At 42.9% G+C, this 20,343-nt stretch overlaps 1 protein-coding gene across 2 annotated transcripts; it reads right to left on the bottom strand.

The window, feature by feature from the left end:
* LOC137096118 (uncharacterized) lies at positions 1–18,828 on the bottom strand. 2 transcript variants are annotated; one of them, XM_067464297.1, is made up of 5 exons: positions 18,493–18,828; positions 8,143–8,314; positions 4,524–4,704; positions 3,316–3,387; positions 1–2,192 (listed from the first exon to the last, which is right to left on the bottom strand). In XM_067464297.1, the coding sequence occupies exons 1-5, from the start codon at positions 18,560–18,562 to the stop codon at positions 2,013–2,015; spliced, it is 675 nt and encodes a 224-aa protein (XP_067320398.1). In that variant the 5' UTR covers positions 18,563–18,828; the 3' UTR covers positions 1–2,012. The 2 variants fall into 2 exon arrangements, with proteins under 2 accessions (XP_067320398.1, XP_067320399.1); XM_067464298.1 differs by having other exon boundaries at positions 1–2,189; positions 18,493–18,827.
* Between the last annotated feature and the right edge of the window lie 1,515 nt (positions 18,829–20,343).

Here is a 20,343-nt window from a genome sequence, read left to right as displayed (position 1 = left end):
TATGGCAGGATACCTGCCATAGATGTAGGTGAAAGATCAGAAGAGAATGCTTCTAGAACATGGCCATATAGCCCAAAAAACCTACAACAACCCAACAGAACCATTGTTTGGCAAGACCTAGATTTGGGTTCATGTTAACTATCATGTTTTCTTTTTTGGCAAAAACTTGCTGCTTGTAAATATTGGATTCTGTCTGGAAATGAGAGTATTGGCAATTATTCCCCATATCAAGTCAACAAATGGGACACACAACAAAATATTGCAATATGGAGTGACCCCTATGCTCTAATCCGGAATATCTCAATTAATTCCTCCTTGGGTTGCTGTGAGTTTTCTGGGCTGTATGCATGTTCCAGAAGCATTCTGTCCTGATGTTTCACCCATATCTATGGCAAGCATACCCAGAGGTTGTAATGTCTGTTTGGAAACTAGGCAAGTGGGATTTATATATCTGTGGAATGTCCAGGGTGGGAGAAAGAACTCTTGTCTGTTTGAGGCAAGTGTGAATGCTGCAATTGACGACCTTCATTAGCATTGAATAGTTTGTAGCTTCAAAGCTTGGCTGCTTCCTGCCTGGGGGAATCCCTTGTTGGCTATTCAATGGTAATCAAGGTCGTCAATTGCAACATTAACATGTACCTCTAGCAGACAAGAGTTCTTTCTCCCACTCTGGACATTCCACAGATATATAAACATCACTTGCCTAGCCTCCAACAGACCTCATAACCTCTGAGGATGCCTGCCAAAGATGTGGGCCTAACATTGGGAGAGAATGCTTCTTGGACATGGTCATAAAGCCCGGAAAACTCACAGCAACCCAGTGATTCCGGCTATGAAAGTCTTCGACAGCACAATTCCTCCTTTGTTTAACGTTTCTCAATATGAATGACAACATTTTCTTGGGACAGGGACTCTTTGGCCCTTCACATACTTTGGAGTATAGATTTTCATTCATTTCGGCAAAACCTGGGGTTTTCTGGAACATACTGATACCTTCCCTCTTGTTTCCCTAGGACCCCATTTAGTCTCCAGTCCTGTTTGTATTCACCAACCGAGTTTACTATTAGAGGGAATGAGGCTTGCACAAAGAGGACACACATGGTCCAAAATCACAAACAATGGCCTTAGAGGACATCAGGTTGAAACAAAGCTATTGGAGGAAAGATGTCCATCCTGCCAAGGGAAAGCTGTTGACTTCTGTGTCATTTTTGGCAGTAAATCTGCTCTAGGTTTTAGTCTGAACTTCAAAGAAGCAATCCCATCCTATTTTGGGGTGATCAGCCATCAGTAGAAAGCTAATCCTGTAGAGCAGTGTTCCAACTGCCTAGTCAGCTTGGACATTAGACCATAACAAACCACATTAGGCAGGGCACTATTTCATTCTTCTTCCTGTGAGTTTCTCAGAGGTGCCTGGTCACCCATTGTTGGAAATCAGAGGCTGAGCTGGGGACATTCTTCCTTGGAAGACTTTGACCTCACAAGGGACTCCTTGTGTTATGAAGAGTGATTGCAGCAGTGGTTCCCAACCTGTGGGTCCTCAGATGTTTTGGCCTTCAATTCCCAGAAATCGTAACAGCTGGTAAACTGGCTGGGATTTCTGGGGAGTTGTGGGCCAAAACACCTGGGGACCCCACAGGTTGAGAACCACTGATCTAAGGAGTGAAGTCCCATTGGAACTGAAGCGGCTCTTGCGTCAATAGATTTCCAGTTTAACAATACAGATGCCATTTAACAGAATGACAAAAGAAACAAGGAAATACAGTAGATCTTTGGAAGGAAGGCACTAAGGGGTCAGTGGTGACAGGAAACAAGTACTAAGAGCTAAAAGAGGAAAGGGTGAGATTTAGTATTTGGGATGTTTGGGCCCAGCCCTAGAGGAGATAGGTTACAGTAGAGTTCTCCAACTTGGAGTGTGTGTATGGACTACAATTTCCATCGCGAGGATGATGTAGGTTGAACTATATACACAAGACGATTGTAGTGGGGCTCTCCCAAGTGAAGACAGAAGCACATCAAGGGCTGGGGGAGAGACTCTTGTCTGCCTTGTCTTCAGCTCTCTGCTTTGATGATGCTTCTCCATTCAGTCGTGCTGAAGGCCCCACCAAGCTGGTGGCCCAAGAGTGATGGTGCTTCTGTGGGGGGGAGGAGCTGCCAGAGATCATTCTGCTGCCGTGCTCAAGGGAGGAGATCTGCTGGGGGAGGGAGTGAGAAGATTATTGTTGAGGAGATATGTGACTCTTGTTTCCCCCTTAAGACTACCTTATTTACTTTCACACCAAAGCAAGCTTTAATACTTCATGTCTGAGAGGGAAAAGGGTATGACTGAATTATTTTAGAAAGACCCATAGTGCATGTCTCTATATTCTGAAAATTTGTATGTCATTCTCTGAGTATACATATATTCTGATATATTTATGGGATTGATTCCAGCTATTATTTTACCATCTTTCCCCAAAGAAGAAGCCAATGAAGCTTTGCAACTAGTGTAATGTATTCTTTTGGTTGGATGAATCTATGCCTTTTGGGCAAGTTGAGTAACCTTGAACTATACTTTCCCTTCATTGTCTCTCTCATCCTCCCCTTCCTATTAACATTCTGGTTCTGTGCTTGCAACATAAAATGCAGACAAGGATTCATATATTTGAAATATTATTTCCCCAATGCAAGTTGTAAGAAAGACAGAGATACTGTCTTCCTTTACAGGGGAAGAATTGACCTATGTTGGAAGAATGTGTTTGTCTTTGCTCTAATCTAGGGCTATTGGGAGGAGAAAATAAATAATAATCAGTAATAATAATAATAATAATAATAAACTTTATTTCTAGGGTTAATGGGAGGAGTGGGGAGGGGAATCAAAACGAATTCTATTATTAGGCAAGTGAGTATTTTAGGGAATTTTAGGAATCTGAATAGGTCAAAATTTACTTTGCCATGTACATTTTTACTGTCAGGGATGGAGTATAGAGTTTGCTTGGGAATCTGGGCAGGGCTCAGTGTGGGATGTGCTCACATAGGACCTCAAGTTCCAAATTACCAGGTAATTGGGTTATTCTGCTTCTTGGTATTGACTGATTGTCAACTACTGCTCTGTCTTGAGCAGCAAAATGTTCTGAGGTGGATGTAGATCTTTGGAGGAACAATGGGATGAAGTGACAATACGAATGGCTGCTTAACACATGCTACTTCTCCCCAAATGGGTGCCCACTGCATGTGTTACACAACAGTTCCCATCAGAAACAGATAATGTAGTCATTGAGTTCATACAGGGAGCAAGGGAGACACAGGAGGCAAGAGAAGGGAAATGAGGTGACTTACTGAGGGGCTGGTGCTCGTAGGAGCTTCTGAGCAGCTCCGGCGAGGAGCACAGGTGATGACAGAAGGGCGCATCTGAAAAATCAAATCAAAAGGAGACATGAATTAGAGAGGATCTATTTATTTATTTATTTATTTATTTATTTATTTATTTATATCCCACTTTTCTCCCATAGATAGGACTCAAAGTGGTGAACAAATGGTAAAAAACTCCCAAAACTGCATAATTAAAAACACACTACCATCCTCCCAACCCAAACATATAAACAATAAACCAACACATTGCATAAACAAATTGCATAAATGATGTAAAATAAGCATAAAATAACAACATTTATCATTAAAAATCCCTGAGCCTCAAGCCACTGAAGTTGTCCTAAAAACATTGTACTAAAAAGTCTCAAAGGTCCAAATTTTTGGCCATGTGAGCCTTGCCTGACTGAAATAATCTGCTTATTGTGGGTTCTCGGGGAAGGCCTGCTTCCATAAAAAGGTTTTAACCTGGGAGTGAAAGGCCAATAATGAGAGGGCTGAATGCACCTATTTGGGGAGGGAGTTCCAGAGCACTGGGACCACTACCAAGAAGGCCCTCTCCCTCGTTCCCACCAACCATACTTGTGATGGTGGTGGGACTGAGAGAAGGGCCTCTCCTGATGATCTCAGGGCTCATGTGGGCTGATAGGAGGAGCTGCAGTCCCTCAAGAAGGCTGGGCCCAAAACGTTTTGGGTTTTATAGGCTACTGGTTATTTTGGGTAGCTATATAGGGGAGAGAGGGCTGTATAGAAATAAAGTATTATTATTATTATTATTATTATTATTATTATTATTATTATGTATTTACTAATACTTATTTATTATTTATTTATAGTTCTTCTCCTCTGCCCTATAACTTGAAAGGCTTCCTGAGTTCTTCACATATCCATATTTTAAGGGAGAGAGCAGAAAAAAGAGAAGAAGTTCATACCCTGAGATATTATAATGCAATATTAAAAACTATTCAGCAATGGAACCAATTGGCTAAAAAGGTGGTGGCATCTGGATGTCCTCAAAAAGAGTCTGGAGACTACCTGTTGGGAACGCTTTGACTAGAAAACTTGCGTTGAAAAGTGGGTTGGACATATGGAGTCACAGAAGAGGAAAGAAAGATGGGTTGGCAAAATGGGTAGGCAAAAGGAAGTGTGGATGAAAGGAGAGATGAACTCAGGCTCACCTGCTGCAGCTGGGACACTGTGAGTGCCGAATCCAGCAGAGGTTTCCTCAAAGGGCATTTCTGTGGGCAGCATGGATGAAGTGCTTGGGAATCTGGGCAAGGCTCAGAGCGGGACGTACTCACACAGGATGTACCAATTGTACCTACGGAGACTTTCTGTGAGGTCTTTTGTTCCAGAGAGCTGCAGACAAAGAGAAAGCGAGAGAGAAAAACATCACTTTTAGGCAAGTAATATTTACGCACTGTAGAGAATGGGATTAAACCTTTTTCAAAGTGTGTCATTACACAAGACCGCAGCCTATTTGAGAGTGAACCGCTGTAATGTAATTTATCTAGCGAGGATGTAAATTTTGCTGTTCTTCATCCTCACACAGGAAGACAAAGAGCTTCCATAGCTTTCAGTCTGCTGCTGCAGGAAAGGAAGATTTCGGTGCGGTTCTTTTGCATTTTGCCTTTAGCTTTCAGGCAATTATTATACAAAGTGGCATATAGTTCAGGGGAAAATGAATATCTAGAAAAAGCTTCAGTGCATAGCTAGGGAAGCTGTATCATTATAGTTATTACTTAAAACATTTCCACAGCTCTAGCCCTACCAAGAGACAGAGTGAAGCAATTGCTTCAAGTATCCAGTACTGAAGAAAAGCATCCTCATCTCCTTTATCTTCTGACCACTCTAGTCACTCCTTTATGGTGCAGTCCCAACATTGCAAAGCGGATTTTTTTTTCGTGTCAGGAGCAGTTTGAGAAACTGCAAGTCGCTTCTGGTGTGAGAGAATTGGCCGTCTGCAAGGACGTTGCCCAGGGGGCACCCTGATGTGTTACCATCCTTGTGGGAGGCTTTTCTCATGTCCCCGCATGGGGAGCTGGAACTGACAAAGGGAGCTCATCCATGCTCTCTTTGGATTCGAACCCCGACCTATAGAATCATAAAATCATAGAGTTGGAAGAGACCTCATGGGCCATCCAGTCCAACCCCTTGCCAAGAAGCAGGAATATTGCATTCAAAGAACCCCTGACAGATGGCCATCCATCCAGCTTTTAAACAGAGGCTGGATGGCCATCTGTCAAGGGTGATCTGAATGCAGTATTCCTGCTTCTTGGCAGGGGGTTGGACTGGATGGCCCATGAGGTCTCTTCCAACTCTTTAATTCTATGATTCTATGACTCTGTAAAAAAGCCTCCAAAGAAGGAGCCTCCACCACACTCCAGGGCAGAGAGTTCCACTGCTGAACGGCTCTCACAGTCAGGAAGTTATTACTAATGTTCAGATGGAATCTCCTTTCTTGTAGTTTGAAGCCATTGTTCCGCGTCCTAGTCTCCAGGGAAGCAGAAAACAAGCCTGCTCCCTCCTCCCTGTGACTTCCTCTCACATATTTATACATTGCTATCATATCTCCTCTCAGCCTTCTCTTCTTCAGGCTAAACATGCCCAGCTCTTTAAGCTGCTCTTCATAGGGCTTATTCTCCCAACCCTTGATCATTTTAGTCACCCTCCTCTGGACACATTCCAGCTTCTCAATATGTCCAGAGGAGGGCGACTAAAATGATCAAGGGTCTGGAGACCTGTCAGTCTTCAGTCCTGTTGGCACAAGCGTTTAACCCACTGTGCCACTGGGGCTCTTGAAGCAGAAGATGATCATAGGAGATGCTGAAACTGTAACTTCTCAAACGAGGCAGCATTTTTTAAAAATAGAGAAATAATACCACAGTTTGCATGCACTGGATACAGTGAACATTGATAAGAAACAAGTTGGGTGGAAGACTGATCACAGGAATTTGTGTTAACAAAGGGTCAGCATAGCACTGTAGCATTCAGGTACGCAGTCTAATCATTCCTTTATGTTGGAGGACAGAGCTAAGATAGGCACCACTGTGTCACGAATGCTAATGCCTTTTTTTAAAAGACACAGCAAGGATGTTTTCCCATTAACTTCCAGCCCAATTAATTTCTTAATTTGGAAAGAAATACCATGTTGTCCTTCTCTCTAGGCAGCAACATATCTTGGGACGTGCCTGCATTTTAACATCTCCTTTATACACACAGTCACCTCTCTAATAACATTTTCTGGGTCTAGTATATCTCTCGTATTCAGTCACCCCAAGCCTTTCCCTTCCCTTCTGCTCCTTTAAAATATATTTATATAAACGCAATTCACAATGAATATAAAATGGACTCCATATATCCTTCATTTCAAAATGAGAAACAGCACTGGAGATTAATAACCTGCCCATGGCTATTTTTCTACCAGATTTTAAATATACCTCATAACCTTTCAAGTGAAGCTGTTTTAAATCAGAAACACTAGCTTCTAGACAATGGATATATATAGTAATGGGTATGTTTAATTGTTTGTCCACTTACCAAAAATAAAAAAGATAGGAAATGATAGACAGTTATTACAGGAAGAGGAAGAAAAAGGATTCAACCAGGTATATGCTTTCTATTTTCTAATTTATATATGAAGATTCAATTGCAAAAATAATTTTTATGATCTGTGCCAGCATGATGCAGTGGTTTGAGCATTGGATGGTTGCTTTGGAGATAAAGGCTTGAATCCCTGTTCAGCCATGGAAACTCACTAGATGACCTTGGGAAGAAGGATGTATTTACACATTAATTTGGGAGGGGGACGTTGTGGCACAGCAGGTTAAATCGCTAAGTACCAGAACTTTGTGATTGGAAGGTCAGCATTTCAAAACTGTAGAGTGAGGTGAGCTCCTGCTGTCAGCCCCAGCTTCTGCCAACCAAGCAGTTCGAAAACATGCAAATGTGAGCATATCAATAGGTGGCGCAGTGGGTTAAACCCCTGTGCCGGCAGGACTGAAGACTGACAGGTCGCAGGTTCGAATCCGGGGAGAGGCGGATGAGCTCCCTCTATCAGCTCCAGCTCCTCATGCGGGGACATGAGAGAAGCCTCTCATAAGGATGATAAAAACATCAATTCATCTGGGCATCCCCTGGGCAACGTCCTTGCAGACGGCCAATTCTCTCACACCAGAAGCGACTTACAGTTTCTCAAGTCACTCCTGACACGACAAAATAAAAAAGTACTGCTTTGTCAGGAAGGTAACGGTGTTCCATGCAGTCATGCCAGCCACATGACCAGGAGGTGTCTACAGACAACGCCAGCTTTCCAACTTAGAAATGGAGATGAGCACCACCCCCCAGAGTTGGACACAACTAGACTTAATGTCAAGGAGAAACCTTTACCTTTACACTAAAATTGCCATATCTCAATGCTATAGCATTGTAGGAATTGTAGTCTACTGAGGCACCAGCAATTTTTGGTGGAAAAGGCTGAAGAACTTGCAAAACTATAATTCCATACAATTCCATAACATTGAGCCATGGCTGTTAAAGTGAGTGGTCAAACTGCATTCATTCCACAGTGTAGGTGCCTTTGTCTCTTCTTTACATCTCCTCTATTGGGTGTTTCCATGATATTGAACTAAGGCAGTTCAAGCAGTGTCAAACTGCATTAATGCTGCTGTGTAAGTGCAGCTCTAGTGAAGCAGCACAGCTCTGTGCATAGTTCAGAAGTTGCGCAAATCCTCAAGCTCTCTTTCTTCACCTCCCATTATGCTACACTGCCCTCTAATGTCCTTCCAGGTAACTCACACTGCTGTAGCCACGCATGTTGATCGCCTGAGTTTCAATAGCTTCTGCCTCTCCAAAGTTAGGTCCGGGCTTCTTCTCCCATCCGCAGTGAGTTTGCGTTTGATTGGATAGACTGGCAACCGATGGGCTGGCATCCGGCGAAACCTCTGCTCATTCTCATAGGAAGTTGGACCTGGAATAAAACACCTTAGTTGGTAAAACGGCCAGTAAACACACACCTGAGATAAGAGTATTTCAGCTATGAAAAATGCTGTGATTTAGAAAGTGGCGTAGGGATAATTTTTAAAGCAATGGCAGCAGATGCATCCATGTCTCCAAAGAGAATAAAACACATCTAGACAACCTTGCTAATCCACTGCAGTGAACCAAAGGTTCTGCACATATAACCTAGAGTGACGTAATTGATTCATATTTACAGTCCCAATGTGCCACCTCATCACATGAGGGGTTTTTTGGCCCCTTGCCGCATTGGAGCTCCCCTCAGGGACGGATCCAGATTTACCCTATCGCATGGCGCAGGCTGTGGCCTTGTCCCATTGGTGTTTGAAGCTGTAAGTAAATGTTGCAAAAAGTTTACTCGCTAATCATGGTAAATGATGCACCTTTTGAGTCGCTCACATAGAGCTTGTGGTTTTTGCCCTTTCCCCAATAATAAACAATAAAATTTATTTATAGGTCACCCTATCTCCCTGAGGCTTCCAGGCAAAAAAAAAGGCAAACATTCAATGCCTTGGTAATGAACAAACACAAACAAATACAATAGGAAGTAGCATTATTATAAACTAATAAATTGTTAAACAAGAAAATAAAATTAATAATTAATAATTAAATAATACTAATATCTAATTAAACATATAAGGCCCCAAAAAGCCAGCACAATTGATGAGGGAAACGACAAAGTGGCAATGTGCCTTGCCACACTTTCTGATGGGGGAAGGGACAGGGTGCCAATGCATCTTGCCCCGATGCCACTATATGACAGGTGAAGGAAGGAGGGTGTGTGGTTCACTGCGTGGCACCACGCACCCCTTCCTTTTTGCCTGCGATTGCTGGCAAAATGGGAAAAAGAGGGAAGGGGGCACCAGTATGATGAGGTCTTAGTTCCCAATCTTATTTTAATGAGCAGCAGCTACTGCGAGCAATGGAAATCTGTCCCTATTAATCAGGATACAGTATACTGACATTTCTAACCTCTTTCTGCCAGTGATTTTTCATGTAATTGCAATAGGGATTCTATTTCTGGTTGTTGCATCATGGAAGGAAACAGGATGGATGGAAATGTCAATATTCTGTATCCCAAATAACAGGAGAACAGACCTCAGTTGCTTGCAGAAACTGCTGCCTGTTGTCTAACCCTAAATATTTTGTAACCCCCAATACTTTGCATAACAATAGAGATAGATTTTTTTTGTTGTGTCAGGAGCAACTTGAGAAACTGCAAGTCGCTTCTGGTGTGAGAGAATTGGCTGTCTGCAAGGACGTTGCCCAGGGGACGCCTGGATGATTTGATGTTTTTATCATCCTTGTGGGAGGCTTCTCTCATGTCCCTGCATGAGAAGCTGGAGCTGATAGAGGGAGCTCATCCGCCTCTCCCTGGATTTGAACCTGCGACCGGTCGGTCTTCAGTCCTGCCGACACAGGGGTTTAACCCACTGCACCACCGGGGGTTATAGAGATAGATCACAGCAACAAATAGCTTCCTCCCCCCCCCCCCCTCCTACAGCTCATGTGAAGGTTGTATCGAAGAAACAGGGGATCCTTGGGAATAGTGGAAAAATGATACCACCCTATCAGCTAACCATAAAGACCTGGCACTGGGACCCTCTGAGTAAGCATGAAAACTAAGAGCCCTTCCAGACAGGCCCTATATTCTAGGATCTGATCCCAGGTTTTCTGCTTTAAACTGGATTACATGAGTTTGCACTACCAGATAATCTGGGATAAACAGAAAATCTAGGATCAGATTTTGTGATATAGGGCCTGTGTGGAAGGACCCTAAGAGTGCATCTACACTGTAGAATCCATACAGTTTGACACCATTTCAAATGCCATGTTATAGAATCCTGGGGATTGTAGTTTGGTGAGGCACCAGGAATATTTGGCAGAGAAGACAGGAAGCCTTGTAACATTACAACTCCCATGATTTCATAGCACTGAGCCATGACAGTTCAAGTGGTTAAACTGCAGTGTAAATGAACCTTCAGGTGGTTCTTCAACTGGCTGTGTTCCTAAACTTTCCTTTTTCCTGTTGATGCTGCTGTTTGGAAAATAACCAAGTGTGACCTTGATACATTATTGTCTCGAAAAAGACTAGCTCAGCTAAAGATTTGTGTGCTTGTGTCTTTGAAAGGGTCCTTCAAAATCTGATTCCCCAAGTGAAATTTGACAAGGTCCCATATTCAAAAGATTGAATTTGCTAGGCTGACACATTTTTCATGAACATGGCATTTAATTTCAGCTCTTTCGAAGACGGGAGAGCTTTTTTGTACTAATTTCTCTGAATGCCAGATGTTCAACCAAACATGCAACCAGCATATATTGGGGAAAGGGGAGGGAGAGGAGGAGACCTACTCGCTACCTATTTCAGCTTTCTCAAATGCTTACCTTACATATAAAAAAGCAAGTTGCTAAGCCTAATGATTCTGGGTATATGCCTGAAATTATTGGGAATCATTTGTGAGTTAGGGCAACTTGAAGGTGTGAACATGCACAGCAACACCCTTTCTATAGTCTTTTTTCTTCTTCTTAAAATGGTACAAAGTGAGTGACAGCAGCTTTCTGGAGTTGAAGGACAACATGTGACCTTCAGATATTATTGGACTGCATCTCTCCTATGCGCTTCTTTGCCTCCTTGCAACGGCTTCATTTTTTGTTTTCTTTTTTTAAAATCTGTCTTCTTCTAGAAGCAATCTAACTCGATCAGGGATCAGAAAACAGACATTGCTCGACTTCAAGACAATACCAAATGGCTATTCTGATTGGACTCTGAGTGATGATGTCACATAGTAAGATTTTTTGAGTAATGTGTACCTATTATGGTCTGAATTCTATTGGTTAATTCGCAGATAGACTCAAGAAATAAATTACCAAATGGCTAGCAAAGACAGAGATAAATCCTATTCATTCAATAAGTCTACTCTGTTTGGTGTTAGCTAGTATGATTTAAGTTATACTTGTACATAGAGCCAGGCTTTAGCACAGCAGGTTAACCGCCAGCTGCAGTAAACCTTTCAACTCAGAAGTTTGGCAGTTTGAAGCCTGGATCAGGGTGAGCTCCTGGCCTTCAGCCCAGCTCCTGCCAATCTAGCAGATCGAAAACAGCAATTGTGAGTAGATAAATAGGAACCGCTTTAAAAAGCAAGGAGGTATTCAGGCACCCATAAGGAAAATGCCAGAAAAATGCTGGTGATACAATCAAGGAGGAAAGTTTACAAACAAAAGCTCTTTGGCAGAGAAGATGGAGAGATAGCACCCACCCATGGCTGAAACCGAGCACAGCCTCCAAGATGCCAAAGATGGGAAAATCCTAGATATACCTCTATCTATGTACAAGTTGTCTGTCTTGTCATTGTATAATGTTTGCCATATATGTGTTCTGTTATCTGCTCAGAGTCCCCTTTGGGGTGACAAAAGCAGAATATAAATACTGTAAATAAATGTAAACAAATGCATAGAGTGTTGTCTAATGTTGGACTAGGAGTCTGAGAGAGCAGGGCTCTAATTCTCTCTCAGCCATGGAAAGTCACAAACCGCCTCTGAACAAATCTTCCTAAGGAAAGCCTAGGAGAAGGTTAACATACATTGGAGCTAACTACCTCCAGAAGAGTTTGAATAGCATAATGACTATGAGACAGACTTGTGATCTGCTAATTCGCCCACCTGTGTTGCTCCAAAATCCATGTTGGGGTGATAGTACTGTCATGGAGCAAAAGTCTCTGTTCACAAAAGTTCTGCAAGAAGGCTTGAAGACATTTTTAAAAACCTTCTTGACTCCCTGATCCCTATCTTGCCTTCATTGTGAATAAGTGTGACCTTAGGCATACCACTTGCTCATTTTTTTGCCCTGCAGCAATGTGGAGTTTTACTTGTTGTTAACTTTGCTGTTGTAAGAATGAGATGATGGATGAGATCCAGGTAAATACCTGCAGAAGGAGGGAGTGGCAAGTGACTCTTCCACCTCCTCCACCCTCTGACCACCACCTTAGCTTCCTGATGTTTAGGTTATTCAATCTAAGGGCCCTTCCACACAGCCCTATATCTTAGAATATTAAGGCAGAAAATCCCACATTATCTGTTTTGAACTGCTTTGAATCCACACTGCCATATATTCAGTTCAAAGCAGATAATGTGGGATTTTCTGCCTTAATATTCTAGGATATAGGGCTGTATGGAAGGGCCCTATATCCCTTTTTTCACAGTTGTACAAAATCCAGATTATTGAACTGGATTATTTGGCAATGTAGACTCAGATAATCAGGTTCAAAGTGGATAATGTGGATTATCTACTTTGATATTTTGGATTATATGACAGTGTTTTCTGCTGCCCTGGAGATTAGGACACAGAACAACGGCTTCAGACAACAGGAAAGGAGATTCTACCTGAACATGAGGAAGAACTTCCTGATTGTGAGAGCTGTTCAGCAGTGGAACTATCTGCTCTGGAGTGTGGTGGAGGCTCCTGCTTTGGAGGCTTTTCAACAGAAGCTGGATGGCCATCTGTTGGGGGTGCTTTGGATGCGATTTTCCTGCTTCTTGGCAGGGGATTGGACTGGATGGCCCACGAGGTCTCTTCCAACTCTATGATTCTATAATGCTAGCAAATGGGGGGGGGGGGGGCTGACTGTAATTGCGAAGTCTCCCAATTTTACTCCTTCCAGGAAGTAAGGCAAATTTTGAACACAAGTACGGCTCTGACAAATGGACAAAAGCAACTGGACGGAGCTTGCAGATTGCAAAAAATGGCTGCACTGAAGAAATCCATTGAGGACTCACAATCCTCCGAGTCCTAGGGCCAGCATTTCATCATTTCATGCTGCAGCAGCTGCTTTCTATGTGGAAAATTCTTCCCTCAGTTACAAAACATGCTTGAACAATTTTTATTTTTAGGTATATGTTAGAAACACATTTATTTATGCAAGCCTTCCTAAAATAGCTTCACCTTCCATGCAGTTTCTTCTGTAGGCACTATGTATTGGTGTTATTTATTGATTTGGCGTTGTATATTTTAGGATTTTCGTACCCCAACGTTGAAATCTGCAGATACAGGTGGTTCAGTTTGTTTTAAAAATGAATAAACGAGCTAATATATACGTACCTCTTAGGATGAGAGCTTAGAAAAGTTGTTTTTCCCCCAAAAAAAGAAACTTCCCTAAGCACTGCCAAGTATTTTACAATGTTGAAATGCAAAACATAATCTGACTGTCCATATTGATGGCACACCCCCACAGTATCTATTTTAAAATATGGGCACGAAAGGGAATAGAGCCTAGCTGAGCCTTCTTTCTGACATGATTCCTATCTGCACAGAGGGCTTCTTTTTCTGTGTATGAGAAGGGCCTGGATTTCTGTGTGCAGTTTAGGCTCGGATTGTTATGTATGAGGACCCATCCACACAGCCCTATATCCCAGAATATCGGCAAAAAATCCAACATTATCTGAGTGTAGACTCAGATAACCCAGGTCAAAGCAGATGGTGTGGGATTTTCTGCCTTGATAGTCTGGGATATAGGGCTGTGTGGAAGGGCCCAGAGAGAACTTGGAATCTACTTTATTCTTTTGTTGCCAGAAGGAAGAACAAATAGCTCACAAAACCAAGGAGAGAACACCTCACCTCACATATTTTTGGGGGGTGGGGGGTAGAAGTACCCTATTTATTTGGTCTATAGTTGGTCACTTCTTGGGAAGGCCATATTAGCACCTCTCATTTATATTCTCAACTAGCTGTACCTGCCATGCTTTGCTGTGGCCAACCTTTCTCTTCCTCTCATTCTTTCCTTCTCTCCTCCCTTCCTCCCTTCCTCCCCACCTTTCCTTTCCTTTCCTCTTTCTCCCCTTTCTTCCTTCTCTACCTATTCTTGGACTGCAACTCCCAGCAGTCCTCCTGTTCGAGCGATCGATCTACCTACCTACCTACCTATCGATCGATCTACTTACCTATCTATCTCCATCTAATCTATCTATCTGGAGGATAGCTTGGAATTGCAGTCCAGGAATAGGAAATTGGAAATATGCAGGGATTGAGATGCTCTCAAAGAAATCCAAGGAGAAGAAAGCTTGCAGCTTAGAAGCAGTGCATTTGGGTCATCCTCCTCTTCTAAAGGGCCTGGTCTAGGGGATGCTGGGAGCTGTAGTCCAGAAGAGAGTGTGAATATGCTATTGTGTGTTTTGTTTGCCAGAGAGAGTCATTTTTGCACATGTGCTGTAGCGTCTTTTTGCTTTTTTGGCTTTTAAAGTCTCTTCTGCTATGTTTTTCAGTGTTTTATGAGTGATGGCCACTCGTTAGCCTGATAGCTGTATCGTGTCCAAATTTGGTGTCAATCCACCCAGTGGTTTTTAAGTTATGTTAATCCCACAAACGAACGTTACATTTTTATTTATATAGATTGCAACCACACTCTCATTCAGCGTGTTTGTAGTCTGTTTCTTAAGGAAGGTGTCTAGGTGGAACTCTCCTGCCTTCACTGAGGTGGGAGGCAAAAATAGCATTGACTAATGGTTCCTGTCCCAACAGGTCTGACGGTGTGGCATTCAGCACTACTTGTGGATGAGATGCATATCTGGGCCTGCCAACGTATGCTGCAGGATTAGCTAATTAGAGGCAGGACTGGCTCTACCACTAAGCAGACTGAAGCTATCGCCCCAGGCGGCCAGTGCTGTGGGGCACCTATAAGCATTGCTACAATAAAGCTTTGGCTGCCAACTCAAGCAGTTTCAGTACATGGGATAGAGGAGGAAGGGCATCATTTCATCCTTTTTCTTAAGTAGCAAGTCGTTTTTGGATATGGTAAACTATATTCCATTTTCAGGCTTGTTTCAGTGCGCTGTTTGACCATGTGATCTGGTTGCACCCCATAAACAAGCAAGTTGAATTTTGGCAAATGCTTCTACGGACTTCATCAAATCCCAATTATGCCAAAGTGTAGCAGACTCCAGGAAGCAGTGCTTTGTTTGGGTTGCTGAGAGTTTTCCGGGCTGTAGGGTTATGTTCCAGAAGCATTCATAGAATCATGGAATCACAGAGTTGGAAGAGACCTCGTGGGCCATCCAGTCCACCTCCCTGCCAAGAAGCAGGAAAATCACATTAAAAGCACCCCCGACAGATGGCCATCCAGCCTCTGTTTAAAAGTCTCCAAAGAAGGAGCCTCCACCACACTTGGGGGCAGAGAGTTCCACTGCTGAACAGCTCTCACAGTCAGGAAGTTCTTCCTAATGTTCAAATGGAATCTCCTTTCTTGTTTCTCTTCTGACATTTAACTCACATCTATGGCAGGCATCCTCAGAGGTTGAAGGGTCTGTTGGAAACTAGGCAAGTGAGGTTTATATATCTGTGGAATGTCCAGGGTGGGAAAAGGAACTCTTGTCTGAGGCAAGTGTGAATATTTCAATATTTCAGGGCCAGCTAACACATCCCAACAAAGGATTCCCCCAGGCAGGAAGCAGCCAGGCTTTAAAGCAGCAAGGTCATTCAATGCTAATCAATGTGGCCAATTGCAACATTCCCACTTGCCTCAAATAGACAAGAGTTCCTTTTCCCACCCTGGGCATTCCACAGATATATAAACCCCACTTGCCTAGTTTCCAACAGACCTCACAACCTCTGAAGATGCCTGCCATAGATGTGGGAGAAACATCAGGAGAGAATGCTTCTGAAGCATCGCCATACAGCCTGGAGAAACTCACAGCAACACAATGATTCTGGCCATGAAAGCCTTCGACAGCACAGTCCTTCAGTTTATGTTCATAAAGGGGCACAATATACTGCTGTTTTTTCTGAACTTGTGCATAACTTGCACCCTGAAGGTCCTCAATCAATTCTAGCTGTCTGCTCCAGGCAGAAAACAAAGAGGAGTTTTATGCCATAAAGAGGCATTCAGACAGCTATTATTTTTCAGACTGGGTTTACCAGAGTACATGGTGTTCAACTAGATTAACAATAATATTAATCGTAATCATAATCATCACAATGGGATTCATGACGCCTTTAGTCTCAGCCCCTAAGCATTTACAATAGAAATTTCAACACTGCAGCAGAATATAAGAGAGAAATAGCAGAGAGTAAGATCTTCACCTCTGATCACTGCCATAATTGTGAACACTAAGAGAAAAACAACCATCTTGAACATTAGGAAAATGTCCTATGAATATGTTATAAATGTGAGCAATATGTTTGAATCTATTTCCTCCCTCAATATGTTTTTGCACTAAAACTAAGAAAAGGGAAAAGTTACTCTTTGGAGATTATAACTCCTGGAACCCTCCGTTGTCTATTTAACCCACCAAAAGTAATCTAAAATTAGTACTCAAAGAGTGCGGAGAAAAATAAATGGACAGGTGGTGGAATTGGAAATGGGCATTGCATAGAGTGGTAAGGCGGTATGAATTGGGTCACTGAACTGGGAGAGCAGCAGGAATGGTGGGAAGGGCAGGGTGGTGCCACGCTTAAGACCTGTACACAGCTGGAGCCTGGAATTGCTTTACATACCCTGGGGATATGGTTAATAGGTTCCTGTAGGTGTGTTGTAACTGAAGCAGCAACAACAGCAGCTGCTGCCAGAAAGACGGGGATTGTGCATGCTTTTCTCTTTCCAACTCAAACTGGTTAGGATACTGTAATAAGAACCCCCTTCACATTACACATTCATAGTGCTATGATTTCACTTTAATTGCCATGATTGTATTCTAAGTAATCTGCGGATTTATTGTCGAAGGATTTCAAGACTGGAATCATTGGAGTGTTGTGTGGCTTCCGGGCTGTATAGCCATGTTCTAGCAGCATTTTCTGCTGACATTTTTCCTGCATCCATGGCTGAATAATAATAATAATAATAATAATAAGAAGAAGAAGAATACTTATTTTATACCCCACCACCATCTCCCCAAGGGGACTCGGGGTGGCTTACGTGAGGCCAAGACCAGCAATACAACAATGCAAATATACAACATATAAGAAAAATAAGATAAAATACAAGAACCATTATAAACACATCAGAACAATATAAAATCACAATATTTGAACACAGAAAGTTGATGACAGTGGAGATGCCAGCCACAGATGCAGGCAAAACATCAGGAACAAATGCTGCTAGAACACGGCCATACAGCCCAGAAGCCACACAATGCTCCAATCTGGGGATTTCTAGTTTGGTTATAGGAGCTTTCCGGCTGAGGATTCTACATGTTTCTCCATAATCATAGAAACATAGAGTTGGAAGAGACCTCATGGGCCATCAAATCCCAATTGTGCCAAAGTGTAGCAGACTCCAGGAAGCAGTGCTTTGTTTGGGTTGTTGTGAGTTTTCCGGGCTGTAGGGTTATGCTCCAGAAGCATTCATAGAATCATGGAATCATAGAGTTGGAAAAGATGTCATGGGCCATCCAGTCCAACCCCCTGCCAAGAAGCAGGAAAATTGCATTCAAAGCACCCCCGACAGATGGCCATCCAGCCTCTGTTTAAAAGCTTCCAAAGAAGGAGCCTCCACCACACTCCAGGGCAGAGAGTTCCACTGTTGAACAGCTCTCACAGTCAGAAAGTTCTTCCTAATGTTCAGATGGAATCTCCTTTCTTGTAGTTTGAAGCCATTGTTCTGCATCCTAGTCTCCAGGGCAGCAGAGACTAGAAGTGAGACAGTTTGCTTTGAGTGATGGACCAGAATTTTGAAAGACTTTAGGGAAGTCACACTCAGTCTCAGAGGAAATCAGTAGCTATCTCTCTCTGAATAAATCATGCCAAGCAAACCCTAGGATAGGGTCACCATAACTGACCCGAAGGCATGTAGCAACAGCAAGAAATCTAACATCTTTGAGATCCACAGGATGAAACCCTGGTAGTTAAGGTGGAATTATAGCTCTATAATGTGAAGAAACTCCAAGTCACTTGGATTCAAGAAAAGCCAGCACTTTGATCATTATGTCCTATTGCTAAAGCTTACAAAGACAAGGGCTAGAAGATGGAAGAACTGCCAATGTGTTGGTAGCCCTTGCATTTTGACTCATCTGGATGCACACAGAAATTCACATCTCCTGGACTGATCACCATTTCTGAGCTTGAACCCCTGACTTAAGCTCTGAATCTGATCAGATTCCCCACCAAAGCAGTGACAGGGTGGGGACATATTGATTGTGGAAACTTACCTTCCAAGATGTAGACCTTGAATCCACTGCTGATGCCTGTTGTGTAGTGAAAATCAGCCAAAGCCATCATTGTCAGAGTAGGTGGGGAGGCGCAGGGGGCCACCAGGAGAATTGCTGGGAAAGGATCAACTAAGGTGACACCAAGATTTTAAGAGCTGCAGCTCATGGGCTCAAGCTGTGGAAAGCTGGGAATCTCTTCCAGTTCCTAGATGCGAGCTGAGCTCTAAAAGTACCCCTTGGAGAGTGAAAGGGACCCTGGATGGATTGTTCTTCTGAAAATGTTTAATTTTCTTGCACCACCCACAACCACAGCATCCGTTCTTGGATTTTTGGATTGTGCTATGAAGGGGTGGAGCTGGACAGGGCCAGTCCCGACAAGCCTGACACCCTCCGCTCCACGCTCCTACAAGGCCCCTGAGGGCAAGGATTTGTGTGTGCACACGTACCTTGGGTCACACCCTGAGCCGTAGGTGGTGGGGGAGAGGGAAGGTGCCCTGCCCCCCAAAAGAGACAGGTGTGGAGCAGATGGCAAAGGGAGAGACGAGGAGGGGGACAAAGAATAGTGTGAGTAATTCCAGGAAAGTAAAACCCTTGATGGAGTGGTTCCTTTGACTGGAATGTTTGCAGAGCAAAAGAGCCGATGGAAACATCAAACAATTGAAATTAAATCTCAGGAGGCCCTGGTTTACTAATCTTAAGGATGTTCTTTTAGAAACTTTGTATCTTATATTCACTTTGCTCAGACAGAATATTGCAGTACACAGAGCAATTCTTGACCCTGTATTTAAAATGCATTTGTCTCAACTGTTTCAATAGATTGGAAGTGAGGAAAGAAAAGATAGGGTTCAGTCCCCATGCTACCTTGTTGAGAAGTGAAAAATAATTGAGTTTTAAGAGGTAGAAAAAAGGTAGAAATGTTCATGAGATTTCATCATTTTGTTTGCATACAGTTATGCTGCATTGAGAGGTGAAACTGTTAACATAAGCATGAGAAATTTGGGGCCCTCCAAGATTGGTGGTCTGCAGTTCTGTATGTGGTGGTGCAACTGGGCTGCACTGGCACAATGGGTTAAGCTGTTGAACTTGCTGACTGGAAGGTAGGCGGTTTGAATCTGCAGGACAGGGTGAGCTCCCACTGTTAGCCCCAGCTTTTGCCAATCTAGCAGTTCGAAAACATGCAAATGTGAGTAGATCAATAGGTAGTACCCTGGTGGGAAGTTAAACGGCACTCCATGAGGTCATACCAGCCATGTTTGCCTTGTGTCTCTGAATATACTGGAATCTGCCATGAGTTCCCTTGGGGAGATAGGGCGGAATACAAATAAAGTATATTATTATTATTATTATTATTATTATTATTATTATTATTAACACAAGATGAGTTCACAGCAAACACTCTGCTGGCTGTTGAATTGGATCACACGTCAGACACTTTCCAAGTGTCTAGGGCTGTGTGATGTATCGGTGAATGATGCATACAGATCCCAGTAGGGTGGCTTTCTGCAGCTGGCAGATGGTAATTTTGTCAGTGCCGATTGTGTTTAAGTGCAGACCAAAGTCTTTAGGCACTGCACCCAGTGTGCCGATCACCACTTCTTCTTCTTCTTCTTCTTCTTCTTCTTCTTCTTCTTCTTCTTCTTCTTCTTCTTCTTCTTCTTCGCATTGGTTGCTCTGACTCAAGAGGGTTACATACTTGCTATTCATACTGTTAAAAGTATCTTTCTCTTAAAACCCTATCCTAGTTTATTCTACCTTGTTCATGCCCAGCATTTTAAATTTTAATTATTACATTTGGCCAGGCCATAGGTTTTAAATGCGGTATGTTATTGTTATAGTTTATTGTTTATTGTG

This window comes from Anolis sagrei, chromosome 2 (assembly GCF_037176765.1).
Source record: "Anolis sagrei isolate rAnoSag1 chromosome 2, rAnoSag1.mat, whole genome shotgun sequence".
Lineage (NCBI taxonomy): Eukaryota > Metazoa > Chordata > Lepidosauria > Squamata > Dactyloidae > Anolis > Anolis sagrei.
The sequence above is the reverse complement of the archived record's forward strand: the minus strand, read 5'-3'. Positions and strand labels throughout refer to the sequence as shown.

Bases quoted from the DNA above. Each gene is read 5' to 3' on its own strand.
- LOC137096118 (XM_067464297.1), bottom strand. From the start codon at position 18,562: ATGATGGCTTTGGCTGATTTTCACTACACAACAGGCATCAGCAGTGGA. The intron at 4,705-8,142 runs GTGAGTTACCTG...CTTTGTCTGCAG, and splicing joins ACATGCGTGGCTACAGCAGT to CTCTCTGGAACAAAAGACCT. The intron at 3,388-4,523 runs GTGAGCCTGAGT...TTGATTTTTCAG, and splicing joins CAGTGTCCCAGCTGCAGCAG to ATGCGCCCTTCTGTCATCAC.